This window comes from Rhineura floridana, chromosome 7, assembly GCF_030035675.1.
Source record: "Rhineura floridana isolate rRhiFlo1 chromosome 7, rRhiFlo1.hap2, whole genome shotgun sequence".
Taxonomy (NCBI): Eukaryota; Metazoa; Chordata; class Lepidosauria; order Squamata; family Rhineuridae; genus Rhineura; species Rhineura floridana.
The window spans coordinates 133,792,894-133,813,218 of NC_084486.1; the positions used below are offsets into that span (position 1 = coordinate 133,792,894).

A 20,325-nucleotide genomic window follows, 5' to 3' on the forward strand; every position below is an offset into this window, starting at 1 on the left:
AACCACTACACCACACTGGCTCTAACATGACTGAAAAACTGTCCAAAAGGCACAGTTTAAGCTTGCATAATCTGTTTGCATAAAACAAACATTTGCACAAAATCTGCAGACCTTTATGAAAGCAAGCATGCACAGCTCAGTATGTTTTGATCACCAATTTTACAAGATACTTTTATAAAGTATTGATTTTTCAGTAGGTACCAACTGGTTACGAACTGACTGCTTGTTAATACCTAAGAGATGTGAAAATTGTATGAATACAGCAGCTGATCATGAACCCCAACTACCAGTGAGTTGGGTTTTTAAACATTCTTGTATATTCCATGTGATTAATAGCTCATGGTTGCCTGTCTATAATTAATATATTCCTGAGTGCACAGAGGAAAACATTAACTACAAACACCAGTTTGCCAAACATTCAGCTACAAAATTATAACGCGACAAATTATTGCTATAGATTCAAACAAAGGGGAGAAATTCAATCCTTCATATGAAAATAGGCAAATATATCTGCTACAGAAACAACCTGATCCTAGCCCATTGTGGAAAGACATATGCTCCATATCCTTGTCAGTGAGGGCTGGACAAGTGTCCCCAACTGATCAGTTGTACAACACACACCAGGTAGAGGCAAGAAAGATCAACCATCAACCTATTGTAGAAGAACGTCTGTGTGTGTGTGTGTGTGTGTGTGTGTGTGTGTGTGTGTGTGTGTGTGTGTGTGTGTGTGTGTGTGTGTGTTAGCAGGTCTCAGATTGTGGAAAGCATCTCAGCATTAAGCCACGGTATTTAAGGGACACACTGCACTTTTAGTATGTTACACACATTACAATGTACAAGACAGATACATGCATTTTTTTCACCCACTGCTTAACACACAACATGGAGACTGAGTGAAATAATGTATTTTACTTCCTACATTACTGGTTTACTGGGTTCAAGGAGGTATATGCTAAATCTTTCTATGCGTACAGGCTAAGAGTGTAATGTGAGAGGAACTTGCCTAGACACAAGAAAATAAAACCATGAAGGAAAAAACGTGCAGTTGTCCAAATGTTTGACTAACAGCAGAGTTGAAGAGGAAGAGAAAATGAGGAAAAGAAGCAAGTGATTAATCAACAGGCGTTTGCTAAACCGCAGTGGTACTTGTCCCAGTACCTCCAAAATGATAGAGAATTAGTATGCAGGCTGCTGATCATGTACCAAGACTACATAGATAATGGTATCCTCTTTTACCCCAACATGATTCCCTTTCTTACCATTTTTTCCCAGTTCAAACAACTGGCCTATGGCAAACTATGATGGACGGATGAACAGAAGACGATACACAGCTGTGTTTATCGGGCACACACAGCTGTCCAGATTCTGCTAAATACTTTTCATAGCCAGATTGCCTTCCTTGTTCTCTCAATTTTGCTGCTTTTCACACAAGCACAAAAAGTAATGCAGAGGCAGCAAGAGTCACACAGTGCAGTTACAACACATCTACTACAACAGCTACTGCTGCTATTTCATACATCGCTTTTCCTAAATTTTAAATCAACTTGGATTTGTTCTTCCCCCTTTTCCCCCTTGTTGTTGGTGCCTCCCCTCCTTTAGTTTCAGAACTCCTCAGAGTCACAGGAAGGAATCTTTCCCAGCTCTGCTGCATCCTTCAGTCGGAGATGTCTGAAATTGAAATTGGGACCTTGTGTGTGCAAACTATGTGCTGGTCTCTACAGATGCATGTGAATACTTCCCAATAACTAACTAAATAAACAAGTGTTGCCTTAGTAGTGCTACTCTCTGGATCTGGCCCTGCAGATAGGACTGGAATCACTTCAATAAAGTGCCGCAGACTAGGGATGTGCTAGAATTCAGCCTAATTCAGTTTCGTTACCAAATTTTCAATTAATTTGTTTATTCTCTATCACTGCAGACCAGATTTTTATGTACTGATTTTCCACGAATATTTCTAATATCAACATTTTTTCCAAGGGAAAAAATGGATTGGTAAAACCAGCAGCTAGCAGACAAAGATCAAACTCAAATAGATAGTGGCCTGGTAGGTTGATGGAATGCTTTTTAACTGGCACCAGCCAACAGATCCCATCTCTACCACAGACTACAATTTACAGAGCTGATCCAAGAGTTGCCACATTACAACCTGGATTTGTAACTTTATATCTCCTAATGCAATGGAAGAGAAGGAAGCCATGGAAGTCCCTTTCTTGTTGTCCTGTTGTCTACCCACCTGCTGTGCAACACACCTGGAGACTTGCTCTGTGCAGCAGGTGAGGGAGAAGAGTGTTCAATAGGACCAGGGAAAAGCACCCATATGGCTGCCTTCTTTTCTGTTGCACTGCAACATTTCAAAAGTATGTGTCCGGTGCCTAAGTAAACAGCAGCCTGAGCCGTCTTAGCACAGCCATATTACCCCTTTCGACAATTCTCTGCTTCCATTTCTGTTTCACTCACTAAACAATCCTTATATTTCTGTTATTTCCCTTGCTTCTTTAAAAAATTTTTTTATTAAGAAACAAATGTGGCAACAATAACCAAGGGTACAATTGTTGTTACAGAGTGTGTGGTCCACATTTAGCTGTCTACTAATCATGCAGTGTATGCATACAAAGCAGCTTCATCTATAGCAAACAGTCTAGGAAAAGTAAGCATCAAGAAACATGTAGATCTAAAGTTAAATCACAGGATCCCTCCGAAATGACTGCTGAGGTACACGTGGTCCAAGATCCCCTGAGTTGGAATTAATAAATGAAAGAAAGGGCATCCACATTTATTTATTTATATATTAATTTATATCCCACCCTTCCTCCTGCTTAATATCTCCCCTAGTTGCGTAAGCTTGTCAGCCAGCGCCAACTGCCAAACTCTGTCACACACCCTCTTTAGGGAAAATTCGTCCTCACCTTTCCAAAAGAGCATTATTTCTATATAGGCAGTTATAAGAAGATAAGTGATTAAATCCTTATGGACGAAGGTAGAGCCTGAACTGATTTTAGCCTTTTATTTTAATTTTACCTCGTTAGTCTCTTCAGTACCACTCCCCTGTATGTACGTATATGTATATGTGTATTTGTGTGTATGTGTGTGTGTGTGTGTGTGTATATATATATATATAGTATTTTATGTATTTTAACTGTATTCTATATATTTTAATTTATTTTAATGTTTTTGTGATAATTACTGCATACAATTTTATTATGTATGTGTTTGATTTTAGTGTAAGCCGCCCTGAGGGTAGAAGGGTGGGATAGAAATATTTTAAATAAATAAATAATAAATAAAATAAAATAAGGGCTTATTTTGATCCAGAACAAAGCATGCAAGCAAAGCGAGAGCTGAATCTTCTTATTATTATTAAATTGTCAAGAGCCACAGTCAAGAGGTGTACCTTCAACATATTTACGTCTTGTTGCACCATGGCCTCAATAACCATTGTTTGTCAAACTTTCCTCACCCTTGAACACAGAGAAGATAGCAGGCAAGAAAACCCGAAGCTTTTCTGCTGAGCTCTCCATTACAATTATTTTACAGGGGAAATAATGCCTGAACACTCACTTAGGCTGCATTCAGACATGAAGTTCATTGCATGAGTTTTATTGATTATAATGATAGTGCTTGTGTCCCGATTTCTAACATTCTATTCATGCTGCAGTACCTGTTGCATTATGGAACTGTGGCTTTTTGACCGCTATACCGCCAAGTCAAGCTAACTTTCATTCACACCAATGGGAGTAGTGTGACACAACAATGAGTATCATTGGACATGTAGCTACTCTCCCGCCCTTTCCGCACATGCACACTTCTGTTCCCCCATGATCTCCCCATGAAAATGGTAGGAAAGAACTGTATGTTAGTACACCACTCCAAATTTTGTCACTCCACTCCTACAATTTTTGGGTTAATGGGGTTGCAAACTGATTTTTTTAAAAGCAATTAACACAGAATGAGCGATAAACTTCCACTATATTCTGCTAGATTTCTAGAAATGGCTTTTATGTTGTGTGAAAGGTCAGATAAAATGCAGAAATTATCAGGTAAGGAATTGTTGGAATACCGGAATAAACTTCTGTCTGAATCCAGCCTGTTTTCCTTCTGATCTCACTGTTTATAATCCAACCACTCACCCTACCCTGTATCTGCAATTCAGGATAACAGCTTGTGCATTTGATGAAGTCAACCGTAGTCCATGAACGCTTATGCCATAATAAATGTCTTTGGGGTGTATCCAATGAAGTTGTCCTGTACACACAAGGATTTCTACTTGCACAATGGAACTTCGCACCCATCTCCTCTCCCTTGTCTGTGCACCCCCAAATCTGTTCTGGGGATTCTCCCAATACTGTGGAGCAGTTTGGGGAGCATATGGTGAGAAGAGAAGGAGGGGAAGTTCCACTGTGCAAGAAGAAATCCTTGCATAAACGGGATGATTTCACTGGATACAACCCTTAGTCTCTAATGTGCTACAAGACTGTTGCTTTTGCGGTAAGAGGGTATCCCTGCAGAAATCAAGAACAGTATTGAGCTTCATAAATCATGTCTGATCAATTTATATTAGTAGGTTGGGGGGGGAGCAGATTTCTTTCTCAAGGAAATAAAATGCTTGTAAAGCCTGATGAGATCCTTGAATGAAAACCATAATAATGCACGACCCACTCACCAAGGCTTACTAAGAACAGATTAGCAATAAAACAACTATGGCAATAAAGGAATAAAAATTGTCCCACAGTGCACTGAGGAAACACTAGCACACAATGAAACAAAATCACTGTTTTGCCTTGATTTTAGGCTGACTGCAAGAGATAAAACAATCTTTCATTTTTAAACAAATTAATGTCATTTGAAAACAGGTGCAAAGATAAGAACTGAGTGGAACATTTTTTCTTCCTGGCATTTCTCTACCCCCACCCACTGCCACCACCCCTAGTTTGCAGCAGCAAGTAAGACTCCTTCTCTACTTATCAAAAGATTTCACTGGCTTAATTTCTTCATCTTCAACCCTCAAGAAGTTTGCAGCCAGCGAGCCATTTTTCTGCATATTTAACAAGTGATCTCCATCCAAAGGTCTTTAGAATCAGACATTGTCACATGCTCTAGACAGGCAGACCTAAACCCACTGAAGACCACTTCTCCTTGGACTGTGAACCCACAGAGCCCTGGAGGGGACTGGTGATCTCCAACTTTGAACAAATACAGTTTTAAAAGCTGCTTTCTTCTGTGAATGTACGGCTTGCTAAAATCCCAAAGGCTGACAGATGGCAGAATTATTAGCATGCTCTGCTTCCGCTGACATAGAATGGGGAAGCTCACCTCCTAACAGAGATTCTTGTTTGTTTGTTGTTTAATGGATTATTCCTATTAAGTCACGTTTCCTTGGAAAGCTCACAGTGAATCACACAAGGTCCCCAGTGTTCTTTCATCCAAGAACTATCGCAGAGCCAAAATAGACATGATGCTGAGTATGGATTGGCCTTGTGTACTTTTGTGTACTAAAACAGTGGCTGGAAGAGGAGAGGGGAAGATGCTGATCTAGACTGGAACTATTGGGAGGAGAGAGGAGAAATCTAAACCTTTGCCCTCGCCATTGTTTCAATCCAACCCCGTCCCAGCTAATTGCCCTTGAGTCAGTGCCACTTCTAGGGCAAACAACATCTATGGGGGAGGGGCAATCTGTGTCAGCCCCCCTCCCACCCACAGTCCCAATATGAATCAGGGCTTCCCATGGCTGCTTTTAGAAAACACCCAAAAGGCTACTCACATGATTAACATTTATCTAGTTGGCCCTTACCTTCAACAAAGTGACAGCCTTGAACACTCCCAGACCACACACTGGGAATTCAGTACATCGGTTCTCCAGTGTCTACACCAACTCCATTCAAAATGTCAATCTGAATAGCATGGACCCACATACATAAGAGACTGTCACCTTCCCAATGATCACACCATGATCTCTGCAACTGATCAAAGCCTGGGAAGAGGACGCCTTTGCGGCAAGTCGACACTTCAAGGGCACACAAAGAGATGCTTTTGAGGGCTACCTAACACCTACAGAATTTCATCCCACTGGATAAAACATGTCACCAAAACATGAACAGCTAACATACACTAACCACTTTTTGATTCTTATTCAGGGGTGATCCAAGCATTTAAACACTGAGTACTCTCAAAAGCTTGAAATGGAAATGGGCTGCCTTCAAGTCGATTCCGACTTATGGGCGACCCTTTGAATAGGGTTTTCATGGTAAGCGGTATTCAGAGGGGGTTTACCATTGCCTTCCTCTGAGAGGCAGTGACTGGCCCAAGGTCACCCAGTGAGCTTCATGGCTGTGTGGGGATTCGAACCCTGGTCTCCCAGGTCATAGTCCAACACCTTAACCACTACACCACACCGACTCTCCCTCAAAAGCTTACACCCTATATAATAACAGAAAACTAAATTCTCCAAGTGTTGATTTTCATGAAGCCAAAATAGCACCATAGGCATAGGAAGGGTATCACCAGGATTGGGGGACTCCAACTTTTTTAGAAGTATTAAAAAATCTTTAAGAAAAAAAGAGATGGGGCAGTTCAATGAGCATGCTAAGTGGACACAGAATGGTGACTGACTGCTGGGGAGGAGAAATGGAAACCGAGGTGGTGGTGATAGTGGAATGGAGTATCTTGGAAGAGGACATTGCTGGCTGGCTGGCATCCTGAACAGGAACACCCCATATTGCAGCATTTTGTTACAAGTCCCACTTGTTTATGCATATTACAGCTACAGCTTATTATCATCAAGAAGCATTTGTATAGCACTTTAAAACGCTCAAATGCTTCCTGTAATTCTTGCAACAATCCTGCAAGGTAGGTGTGCATTATTATCTCCATATTACAGAAGGAGTGTTGAGGCTGAGCAAGAGCCTAAGGCTGCCTAGTAAGGTCATGGCAAAGACAAGATTTGAACTGGGGACTTCCAAACTTGTAGGGTGATATCCAGCTAGTCATAATCAGAATAGACCTGCTGAAATCAGTGGTCTTAAATCTCTAAGTAAGGGTACAATGGACATTTCCAGTTTAACAAAAGTTTTAAAAGATTGCCTTTTGCAGAAGAGTCTCCCGTCATTGTTAAACTTTCAACATAGTCTGGAAGAGTGCAAATTTTGTTTAATTAATTAATTATATTTCATCTGTTTTGTCAAATTAATACAGTGCTTGAAACATAAATACAATGTAATGGTTTCTTACAGCATATAAAAAGAATGCTTGAGAGTTGCCTAATCTGAATTACGTCACTTTGGCAATTAACTCCATTTCATCTTTTCAGATAACAAAGGGTATGATATGGAGGCCCTATAAATGCAGGAAAATGTAGGAAGGACTATTTATTAACAATTTGGACAAACAGAAGCGTGGAAGTGATTGCTATGTATGCAGACGGTGTTTTATTAAGAATATACATGCACATTCCATTGGAATTTGGTTTTCAGAAAGTAAGTATTTTGTCTAGTCCAGGAGTTCTCAAATATCCTACCCCCAGGGCCAACTGAGATGGCTGAAAATTACTGAGGCACACTTGTCACAAAGTGGTGGTGCAGAACCAGACACAAAATGGTGGCATATGGAGATAGAGCTCGGCATAAGTTGGCAATGACTGACAATTTCTACTGATATCTAATCAGTCTTTGGAAATTGCTAAATTCTTTGTCACAGTGTTCTCCTTGTGGCAAGAAGTTCTGCAGGTCAGCTTTCCTCAAGTTGCATGCAGACATTTGCCCTCGAGGTATCGTGACTCAGCCTCCTCATTTTGGTCATATTTGCTAATCCAGAGGCTCTAAGTGGAAAAGGTTTTTTCTTTTATATTCCTTCCCACATCCACATGCCTTTCAAAGTATTTTTACCCATATCCTTTAATTTCTCACTCTCCTTTCACATTCGATTTGTAACTTCATCCCTCCTCCTTGGTCCTTTTAACACTTCCTATAGCTCTTTCCCTTCAGAGGCCTTCCTTTCCTCCTCCCCCTTGAGTTCTCTGTCTCCCAGCCACTGTTAGGCAGCACAGCATGCAAGGAGTTGTTGGTGTTGACACTGGTCCAACCAAAAGGCTATGGCAGAGCTAGGGGGCAGGGAAGGCAAGTGAGGAGGCCACTGGGCAGGCTGCAGCACAGAGGCCCACATGAAAGTGGCCCAAGGCCCACTCTTTTGAGAAACAATGATCTAGTGTTTGTATCTTACAGTCTTCTGCCATTCTGTTTGGTAGCACAAACGTCACTAAGAACAATGGAGCTCTCCAAGTAATTTGTAACGTGCTTTGGGAAGGACGTGTAGGAAAATGGGAGAGAGAAGCCAAATCATAAAACAAATGGTTTAATATTTTTAGTGGTTGGATGGCAGCTGAATGCTGGCATAAAACACTTGTAATTTAAAGGTTATTGCCTGACATAGCCCTGGAACATCCCTTTCTTATCATCTACATCCTACAAGACAGGATTGTCTGATGATTGCAACATGAAATGATACCCAACGTGTATAAAATGACCATCACTAATTTAACACCATTAGCGTCAACAAGGGATGAATTTAATCCACAGTGAAAGGATTTCACGATCGGGAAAGATCCTTGCCTGAAGCTTTGGAGAACTGCTAGCAGCCAGAGTAGGCAGTTCTGGGATAGATGGCAGCTTGGCTTTATAAGAGAGGGGGCACAGCTCAATGTAGAACTAGGGATGGATACAACAGGGGAGTTCACTTTTGTTCAAGTCCTCAGGAGTGGCATCAGGGTGACAGAGCCTTGCTCAAAGCCTGCTTGCCCTAGCCCTCAAGCACCGCTATCAGCATGTCCATGACCACTCTTCCTCTTCCCCTGCCCATCCTGTGGCAGATTTTTTAACTTAATTTTACTTATTTCTAATTGAGGAGTATTTGCATATTGTAACATTCATATAAATACCACTCCCTATATATGTGTGTGTGTGTGTGTAGTATTTTATGTATTTTAATTGCATTTTATGTATTTTAATTAATTTTAATGTTTTTGTGATCTTTATTGTGTACAATTTTTATTATGTACATGTTCGATTTTATTGTAAGCAGCCCTGAGTGCCCTATTATAGGGTAGAAGGGCAGGATAGAAATCTTTTAAATAAATAAGTGTTACAGACTTTTTAAAGATAATCTGTTGCCCTTTTCCTTTTCTATTGATACTTTAATGACACTAATTTTACCTTTATTATGTTGCATAAATTGTTTCAATAGTATTATACTATCTATATTTTTATTGCTCTTATCTGTAGCATCCTTGAAAATGTAATTAATGTGAAACGTGTTGGATAAATACAATTTTTTTCTGTACTCATAGGAGCATTGGCCTAGATCAAGAATGGGGAACCTATGAACCTCCAGATGTCATTGGGCTCCAACTCCCATCAGCCCTAGGCAACGTAGTCCATGGTCAGGGACAACGGGAACTGTAGTCCAACAGCTGGACGGCCATAGGTTCCCCATCCATGACAGACAAGGTTCAACCCAGACCCATGCTGAGCAAATAATCACAGAGTCAAATTTAAAAACTTTTTGACCCCATTGAAATTTTTGAATTCCACCATGCACACACTTTGCCACCAATCTTAACAGGGACCAAATCAGACCTAATTTACAGAGGTGTTTTTTGTTTGTTTTGTTTTTGCAGTGCCCAAAACATAAATAAAATATAATGGCTTCTTAAAGCATGCAAAGTCAAATTCATACGTGGAGAGCAGTAGGCACACACACTCACCATTTCTTTGATTTCAACCTGGGGGCTGGGTTCCGGGGAATGAGGAATAAAGCTCTCATGGGATGCATGTCACAAAGGGCTGAGGAAAAAAATTGCAAGATAAGGCATTAGGTACAGCACAAAACATAATGGAATACAGAGAACATTCTACCAAAGACATTCAGTTCCAGTGTCGGCTGGTGGCTCCGTGTCAGTGGGGCAATATAATCTGCTCCAGGATTTAGTATGGACTTTCAAGGAGCTGTCCAAGGTGAGAGCACCTTGGACAACTCCTTGAAACTTCAGACTAAACCCTGGAGCAGATTCCACTGCCCCACTAACATGAAGCTTCCAGCCTTATCCATGCCTTATCTTGCACAGGTGGCAGGGCACATAACCAGAGCCACTCACTGTGGGGGTGATCTTTAGCAGGACATGGGATTTGAACTCACAGACTCTGGACTCCCAGCCAGGCTCTCCTCAAATAGATGGTAGCAATTACCATACTTAACAGCAGGTTATGAGATACCTTTGAGTTGTAAGCTAAACCTACACCCTGCACTGGTCACCAGAAACAAACTTGTTCCTGTTTGACTAGCCCTGTTGCAGGTTCTGTTTCTTGGACATGCTAGAGCACGATGGAATGCTGGGAATATTATTTTAGACTAGGGATGAGGAACTTGTGGCCCTCCACATGCTGTTGAACTTCAACTCCCATCAGTCCCATTCAGCACGGCCAATGGTCAGGGATGATGGGAGTTAATTCCAATAGAGATAGAGACACAGAATTAAACAGGCAAGATTTTTGTTTCCTTTCTTGAACTCATCAGATCCCATAAATTCCATGGGACTTGACATGAGGTTCATTTTTTTACAATTTATCACACAGGACTGGACAAACTGCCAATGCATAATGAATCTTAACAAGCAATAATCCGAAGTATAACAAAGCATGAAACTTGGTTGTACTCACGAGGAGCTCCTTCGGCCATCTCAATGGCTGTTATCCCTAAAGACCACAGATCGCTCTGAAAGAAACAATCACCAACAAAACCTTTTAAGAAACGCACATTAGTTGCACCTGCAGCAAAATGGGCATTGTCTCGGGGAGCTGCAGCCAGTCCTGAACAAGTTCTTGGTCATTTTAATGATCAAAGATGGATCTGTATTGTCTTAGTAAGTCCCTGATCTCATAGGCTCAGAAGATTTAGGCCTTTCAGACACCAATTTCTATGTTCTTCCCAATGCTGCACAGTTGAGTTCCTTTCCCCATAGATGGGGGGGGGGCACACAATTGCTATATGAGAACACTGAAGTCATGTAATCCAATGTGATCCCCTTTCAATAAAAAAGGAATCAGTCTTTGAAATGTAAAAACTCTTAAAGTTTTCAGATACTGTCTCTGTATATTAGTATTTTATCTGGCTAAAACCTGTATTTGGTTGCCTGTAATAAACGGATGATGATGAAAAACCCAAACAAGCTGGCTGTTAATCTTCCTGCCAAAACATCAGGTAACTGCCAATCCCAACTACCCTTCCAATACTCTCAGTTCCTTTTCCCCCTTGAACTTTGTCACACAACCTTTATTAGAACAAAAAGGACTGGGGCGATGTAAAATACCCATTAAAACATGCACAGTTTTTCATGCACCATAAATTTATATTGTGGCCACACATAATGCCATGTAAAGTTTTGGTGCCTCCTCATCTCATGAGCTGAAAATTGTTGTTTTTTTTAAAAAAAGAGCAAACAAAATTATTAACGGGTTGGAACATCTGCCCTATGAGGAAAGGCTTTATTTTATTTTTTAAAAAGGACATTCCTCTTTAAAGTATAAATACATCCCAAAGCAGGGTATGTGAAACCCTGGGTGACAGGTTAAGATATTCTTTTTACATCAAGAGATAGGGAAAGGCACAGAAAGTTACTGTCAATGAATTTATAAGTAATTAATGAAGAACTGACCATTAAACAGATGACGGCCCAGTCCAGATATAGGCTCCATCTACGCTATACATTGAAAGCAGTATGATACTACTCCTTGGCAAGAGAGATTAGTTGTTAAACCACTCTGGGAACTGTAGCTCTGTGAAGGGAACAGGGGTCTTCTCTCAGCACTCTTTACAAGCTACAGTTCTCAGGATTCTTTGAGGGAAGCCATGACTGAAGTGGTATTATACTGCTTTACATGTATGGTGCAGATGAGGCCACAGAGTTGTATTCAACTAAGTCTTACTCAGAGCAGATTCAATGAAACTAATGAACCTAAATTGAGTCATGTTAATTAACACCAATGGGTCTATTCTGAGCAGGACTAGCCTTGAATACCATCCATAATCATCTTGGTCTAATAAAGCATGTTTTGTTAGATTGAGAATGAGGATAAGAAACACACTCAATGTTCCGCCAGTTCCAGTGTATCTCCACCTGTCTCTTCCAAAAATGGGGGCACACCATGCTAGTCAACTCCAGCCCCTTTTTTACTGTAACACCAGGTGGGAGCCCCTTGAATGTGTTTGTTTAATTCAGCTTCAAAGAGATTTTGCATCTAACCAGCAGATCAACCCATCCCCCCTCCAGGTGTGGCTGATAGAAACACTTTGATCTCGTGACTAGTATGTTTACAGCCTGAGTGTTGGTCCCACACTCTAACCCCTCCCCACTCCTTTCTCCCCTCTTGCACACCATAATTTAATACTTCCAGTGTTTCTTAAACCACACTTTCCCATTGATCCCAAACAGAAAACTGTGGCTTAAATCTTGGACTATAAACCTGGATGTGAAACCTCCTGGCTTCATAATAGTTTTCCGGTCTGGATGTAAAGGGAAACTATGGTTTAACAAATCCCAGAAGTGTTGAATTCTAACACACAGGAGGAAGAAAGAACAAATGCTTGCACACAATGCCTTCTCTCTCTCAGTCTAATAAATCATAGTACAGGGGTCACCAGTGTGGCACCCATGGGCACCCGTGTGCCTACAGTACCTCCTTTGGCACCCATAAAGTATCTCAGTACATATATTCCCAAAAATTGACAACGTAAAAGAGATTGTTTGCTCTTCTTGCTCAGTTCCTATTTGCACTAGTTTGGCCTTTCCTAAATTGAACATACCCCCTCAGACATGCCTACATTTCACTGGATGTCAGGATTCAAAACCTACCCTCCCTTCTGTTCTGAACACAGGAGAGTTGCAAAGAGCTTCTCTCTGTGACTAAGCATGGTGGTGACTGATGTAGGTGGCTTTTTCCTATAGATGGGGGACTTATGGTATGCTTGCCTGCACAGCTTTGTAGTCCTATCTCTTTTTTTTGCCCTTTCAGACATGGCAGCCATTTTGTGTTATGCCATGGCCTCCACACTTTGGCTGGTCATATTGTGAATGGCACCCACCACACTTTCTCACAATTTCAAATACGTCTACTGGCTTAAAAAGATTGGCAACCCCTGGTTTATCACTACTGAACAGATTTCCATCATCTCTAAAAAATGCTAACAACAACTAATGCTAACTATTGAGACTATAAGCAACTGAAAAGTCTCTATTTCTAGGAATATAGGAAGCTCCTTATATTGCCAGACCACTGGTCCTTTAGTTCAGTACTATTGACAACGCCTGGCAGAAGCTCACCAAGGTTTCATGAAGGGGTAGAAATGCCAGAGGGTGACAGCAATTCTGTAAATGACTTTTCTAACTGCTTTTAACAGACTTTCACTGCCTTGAAATGCTCCTGTCAATCACATGCTGTTCTTTGACAATCCTAGGGCATTACACATCTGTCAGAAGTCATTTTGAGATTAGAAATAAAATGACTGAGGTTTTTGAGATAATTGTAGTCATGAATTATGTGGGGGGAATGAATGAACAACAAAAGTGAAATATAAACACATGATATTTCTCAGTATTCACAGAATTGGCAAAAGCTAGGCAGTTTACTAGTCTGCAAACTGAGAAGGCAGAACTCTATTGAGCTAAACAAGCCTGTACCACCAGCATTTAAAAGAAAAGACAAATTTCTCCATATTCAGTTGAAGAAAAGATACCAACTGTAGCCAACTGACACTGTTAAAAAAAATTTAAAGTGCCCAAAACCCCTCTAGTAAAAAAAAAAACCAGTCACTGCAGAAGAAATATGCCTCACTGAGACACACAATGCCGTGGGTTCAAACTCTGGTATTCACAGCTGAAGGATCCAAGAGGCTGGACTTCAGTGCTGGCTCCACTTTTTCGGGCAAAATGCCTTTAGTGGGCTTCCTCTGCCTTTCTTCTGTCAACCCTCCCATTCACATACCCTCTCCCTCTGGACCTAATCCATGTAACTCCCCAAAGGCACCTGGAGGAGATCCTGTTGCTCCACTTCTCTCTGCTTGTATGCTCAAAGAGGACAGGTGAACACAGACAGCAATAACAAGAAGAATCAATAGCAGCAAGGCCAGGAGGCTGCAGGCATTGACAGTAAACCCCCACCCCCCGCAAGGCTGTGGGCCTTGGCAGGTGCCAGATGATCCTTATACCTGACATTGACCCTGGTTACATTTATATGTAACCACCAAACGTAGCATACCCAAGGCAGGTTCTTTCCATCCCAATCATAATATCACAAGGTCTCCCCTTGGAACTCAATTCCATTATATAGCAAGCATCCCTATCTCAACTCCACCTCAACAGGGGCTGCTAGCGCAGGTAAGGATACTCATTGCATGGTGAAGCACAGTCCATGAGGTTGAGCATTTATAAATGTTACAGTGAAGAGGGGGAGAACGCTCTTTGGGTTAACACCATTTTCAGTGGAATATGAGCCCTGCTAAGACCCCAGAGAGCCACAGCAGATCTTTATCTACACATCAGGCTAAATTGCAGAAGGCATTTTGGCAGGATGCTTTTCAAGAAACCTCCTGAAAGAGATGAGATTTCCATTAGGCATGATTTAGTACAGGGGTAGCCAATGTGGTGCTGTCCAGATGATGCAGGACTACAACTCCTATAACCCCTGACCATGGTGTAGACCAGAAACATCTGGAGAGCACCATATTGGCTACCCCAGCATAATATGTACAGACTGACTTTTAAAAATGGAATTAACAGGCTTTGTTCTATGTTCTTCATTCTTATTGCATGCTGCAGTACTTACAGAACTAATACTTCCATTCCATCTGTGGTCACACACACCTTTTCTTCCCTTTCCATCTTTTCCCCTTATTGATGATTTAGGCTGCATACACACCATAACTTTAAAGCATTGTTAAAGGACATTATTTACCTCATTTAATCTCAGGAACTGTAGTTTACCCTTCACATAGCTACAATTCCCAGCACCCTTAACAACTACAGTTCCCAGGATTCTGTGGGGACAATAATGTGCTTTAAAGGTAATGTTGTGCATGAAGTTTCCTCCCTACCTTCCCCCATTTGCTGGCCCCTTTACTTCAGCCTCAAAAAATCTCCTTCCCAAACCTTGTTAGTGCTACGTTTTCAGAAAGGCAATATTGCAAAATGTCTCTCTGATCAGATGTTTGCTCACCAGCTGTACATTTTTGTTTGCTCGTAACAAGAGTCGTGCATATAGGAGCAACTTTATCCTTGCTTATGACATAATTCCACCAGATGCCAATGACATGTCCTGAAATGGCATGGTAGGCACAAAATCATTTCCAGTGATCCTTGCATCCTGTGGAACAGGTTTAATAGTCATCCCTTCTCTCCTGGGAATGTAGTTCTTGATAAGAACTAAAGATGTCTAAACCAAAATTCTAAGCTCTGTCTCCAAACTACAATTCCCAAGATTCTTGAGTGGAAACTATGGCTTTTAAACTGTTACAAAACTAACAAAAATGTCTAATGTGGACGCACCCTAAAAAGGGGGAAAGGGTCATAGATCAGTGGTACAGCATCTGCTTTGCATGCAGAAGGTACCAGGTTCAATTCCAGCCATCTCCAGGTAGGGCTTGGAGAGACTTTTATCTGAAATCCTGAATAGCTGCTGCCAGTCAGTGCAGACAATACAGAGCTAGATGGACCAATGGTCTGACTGAACATAAGGCAGATTCCTATGTTCCAAAATCCCACAAAATGGATGAATAATCATGCCCCGTGTTTGACAAAATAACACAAGAAATTATTATTTTTCCAGTCAGCTTTTAACAATTAGGATTACATAGTAATTAAGGTTTCAATGAAGTAAGTCAGCAGTTCTCTCTTAAAAGGATCTAACACATCTGCATTATTTTTTTCTGCCAAAAAGGAACAATCTGTTATTTTCTTTTGAGTAAATTTAGAAGCTTTCTGAAAAGATAAATAAATAATAGCAAACAGAAGAGAAAAACAAAACTATTACAATGCGGCTTGTGTACATCTCCTCCTGCACATGGAGGGTTTTTCTGTAGTATTAACTGCATTATTCTGTAGAATATGGAGCCAGCTCTGCTTGGCAAAAGAATGCAGAGTCATTTCTATCCAGTGGCTGTTGACTTTGGAATTTCCTCTTTGTACCAAGTCTTCAAAGCTTTTGTGTTTATTATCTCAAGCCACAGTAAGACAGGATCCAATCTGTATGCCTTTTTAAAATATGACATTTTATTTTGTTTCAAAACGAAGGCCAGTTGCATCAATATGAACCAGGAATTGCTATCATGTCTAATGTTACATTTCAAGTGTATTTTATTAAAACAAATGCTGAAAACTACCTAAAATTAAACATCTAGTCTACAACGCTTATTATTTTAACCTTGGGGACAAAAAGACAATTGTAACCTGTTGTGCCAAAACTTTCTATCATATATCATAGAATCACAGAGTTGGAAGGGCTTATAAGCCCATTGAGTCTAACCCCCTGCTCAATGCAGGACTCAAATTTAAAGCACACCCAGCAGAAATATGCCTTCCTGTAACCTGAGCTCATTATTCCGCATCCTGCACTCTGGGCTGACCAAGAAGATATTCTGGCCTTCCTCCATGTGACAACCTTTCAAGTACTTGAAGAGTGCTATTATATCTCCCCTTAGTCTTCTCAAGGCTAAACATGCCCAGTTCTTTCAATCTCTCCTCATAGGATTTTGTTTCCAGTCCCCTGATTGATTAATTAATTGATTAATTGATTATGATAATGATGATGATAACAACAACAATAATAATATTCACTAATATGCTCAGAGGCACATGTTACCAAATTCTTCCAAGCTACACAGGAAGTGGATTGGACTGTGAAAGACCAACCCAAATTGTGTTGCATTTTGACCAATTTGTAGGGCAGTACAATATCTCAGAGAGGAGTTCAGGTCTCCTGCTCCCCTGGTGTATTCACTATAGCTGCCCAATTTCCCTGCTTTTGAAAGTTTGATAGAATAGCTGTGGGCTATAGGTATGTTCTTAAACCGCAAGGTTTTTTGCCTATTAGTGAATGTCCCTGAATTTTAATCCGGGAGGTAAGAAATGGGATCCTGTGCAAGTTTGCTGAGAATGGATGGATCATCTGCATGCTTACTGAGTTCAATGGGATTTACTCCCCTGCAATCATGCTTAGGATAGGTGAAACTGACCACAGAGAATTGGGGGGGGGAGGACGAGGGAGGGGAGGAAATGCAGAGGGGAGGACTGGGAGGGGAGCAGTCAGGATGGGGAGGGGAGGAGAAGGACAGGTTTGATCATTTGCATGTTTATTAAATTCAGTGCAATTTATTCCCGTGCAATCATGCTTAGGATAGGTAAAACTGACCGGGGGGAGAGGGAGGCAGGGAGGGCTGGAGTGGGCAGGGGAGGAAGAAGGGAGAGGAGAGGAGAAAAGCAGGTCTGATCATTTGCATGCTTATTTACTCCTATGCAATCTTGGTTAGGATAGGAAAAACTGACCATGGCGGAGGAGGAGTGGAAGTGGGAAGGAGCGTATTGGAGGGGGGCAAAGGAAGGGGGGAGGGGGGCAGGTTTGATCATTTGCATGCTTATAGAGTTCAATGGTATTTACTTCCGTGCAATCATGTTTAAGATAGGTAAAACTGACCATGGGGAGGAGGAAGGGGAGGGGGTGGGGAGGAGGAAGGGGAGGGGGTGGGGAGGAGGAGGAAGGGGAGGGGGTGGGGAGGAGGAGGAAGGGGAAAGAGGGGATTGGAAGAGGATGGGGAGGGAGGGGCAAAGGAAGGGGGAGGGAAGGGGCAAGAGGAGGGGATAGGAGGGAGAAGGGAGGGTGGGTTTGATCATTTGCATATTTTTTTAGTTCAATTGTATTTATTTCTATGCAATCATGTTTGAAAATGGAAATGGACTGCCTTCAAGTTAATCCCCACCTATTGCGACCCTTTGAATAGGGTTTTCATGGTAAATGGTATTCAGAGGCGATTTCACCATTGCCTTCCTCTGAGGCTGAGAGGCAGTGACTGGCCCAAGGTCACCCAGTCAGCTTCATGGCTGTGTGGGATTCAAACCCTGTCTCCCAGGTCGTAGTCCAACACTGACCCAGGGAAGGGGCAGGGAGTGGGAGGGGAGGAGATTGGGTGGGTGGGCACTGGGCAGAAGGGAAGCCCCTTTCCTTTCCAAAACGAAAACATTGTAAACATAATCATTCTTTTTCAGGCTTTCCCCCACCTTTTTATTCTACAGCAGGCACATGTAGCCTCCCACCCAAATTTAAACCAAAGCTTTCCCTGGCCACATCCACACCAGGCCTTTATTTCACTTTGGACAGTCATGGCTTCTCTTAAAGAATCCTGGGAAGTGTAGTTAGTGAAGGGTGCTGAGAGTTGCTAGGAGATGCCCCGTTCCCCTCACAGACCTTCAATCAGAGTGGCTGACTGTTAAACCATTCTCTCAGGGGAATAGGAGTCTCTTAGCACCCTTCACAAACTACACTTCCCAGGATTCTTTGAGGGAAGCCATGACTGTCTCACATGAAATCAAAGTCTGGTGTGGGTGTGGCCCCCTGATTAGCTAAGCTCAGCAGCCAAAATTTATTAAATTAATTAAAAATCAGCCAGGCATTTTTTCAACTTTTCAGCTGCAGAAGATGAAGGTCAGAGTATGGGGCAAGGTCAGTATTAGGATTACAGGTACTCTGTGAATAGGGCTGATTTTTAATGAAAGTCAACAGATTATGAGAACTCTCAGAGAAAAAAGTCCAAAAGGGCTCTGAGGTTTTTCTCTCTCTTTTTACACTTTGAACTGTTTATTCTCTGTGACTGTTTTGTGTATCGCCATGAAAATTGACAGGGTTGTTAAGCAAGCGTTTCTGAGTTCAGGACTGTATGTTTTGTAAGGTTTTGTTTTGAAATGAGCTTATGGGAAGCCTCAGAATGGCATGGGGGTATTTTCAATTTAACATTGCAGAATGTGAAAAATCCCCGCTGGCTATAGTATACAGCCACTCTCGTGGCTGTATAATATTGGTTTGGAAAATGTGAATTAGTTAAGTTTGCTTTTCAGTATGAACTGAATCAAACTTCTTCCCCATTCCTACCTGGAAGTGACCAGTTAAGAAACTGAGAAGGCTCTCTATTCCATTGGTTAACCAGCCTAGCGACCAGAAAGCCTGTACACACAGTCAGGTTTACTGATTCTATATGACGAAGCTCTTGGTTAGGGATGTGAGAAGGCATAATCTTTCATTCTGACCCATGTTTGTCACATGCAGCACTATTTCCAGTCTCTTGCAGTTCTACTTCTGACATAAACTACATTATTCATCTCACTGCCCACTGCGGTGAAATGTTATGTAAGTAATTATGCTATCATTACGTTATTCCACACTATTCATTTCAATGTAAAGGAAGCACAATGCAAATTGGAAAAAAGGAATGTGTGCCATTACGTATTGTTTGCAGAATAAAAACAACATCAGCAGCAAATACCGATCATATTCACTGGATTAATTTCCATTCCGTGCATGAGACAAATAAACGAACACTAGCCATTTTCTCTCCCGTTTCTGTTTTCATCTGAATTTTCTGACATCCCTGTTCTTGGTGATGTTAAGTGCTTCCAACGCCTTCCTCCGTGAACACTGGCAGAACAGGCTAAAGGGCACTACCATCGCTTAGGAAAGAGGAAATCCAGAAAACTGGTTACCAGAATGATTCTCCAAGGGACTCACTCTTTTGCTCCCGCTTCTCTCTTTCTCTCTCTTCCTCTGCTTCGTCAGTACCTTTGTCTTCCATAAACCTAAAATTCACATCCTCCATTCCCTATCTCTCACCCTTCCTCCCTTGCTGCTCCCTTATCACTGAAGTTCTGCCTTCTGGTACCCATCTGGCTCCTTATGGTGGTCTATTTTAAATGCCGGATAAAAATTCACGTCTTCAATCTGGCATTCTGAAACAGATCTGGTTTATGATTTTCCTCCATTCCACTTATCTTGTTTCTCTAGCCTCTTACATCAATTGCAAGCCTCAAGGCAAGGCCTGCATGTTTTTTTCTGTTTTTTTTTTAACACCATACCTATTCTGGAAATAATAATTATTTTTAAAAGGACCTGGGGGAAAGGGTCTAGTCCTGTACTGCTGGCTGGGGTCCAGAACAATCTGGCACAATGCCTGAAATCCAAGATTTTAATGACAATGACAAATCCCTAACGAATATCAAGTTTGCTTTCCAGTGACTGACTGCCTTAT

At 41.5% G+C, this 20,325-nt stretch overlaps 1 protein-coding gene across 3 annotated transcripts in view; it reads right to left on the bottom strand.

The window, feature by feature from the left end:
• Positions 1–20,325, bottom strand: part of TNIK (TRAF2 and NCK interacting kinase) — a 392,097-nt gene that overhangs the window by 121,469 nt on the left and 250,303 nt on the right. For all 3 annotated transcript variants that reach the window (XM_061637314.1, XM_061637313.1, XM_061637315.1), the window contains exons 8-9: positions 10,704–10,758; positions 9,752–9,830 (exon numbers count right to left, since the gene is read on the bottom strand). In XM_061637314.1, coding sequence (XP_061493298.1) covers positions 9,752–9,830; positions 10,704–10,758 — 134 coding nt within the window. The remainder of the gene's footprint in view (positions 1–9,751; positions 9,831–10,703; positions 10,759–20,325) is intronic.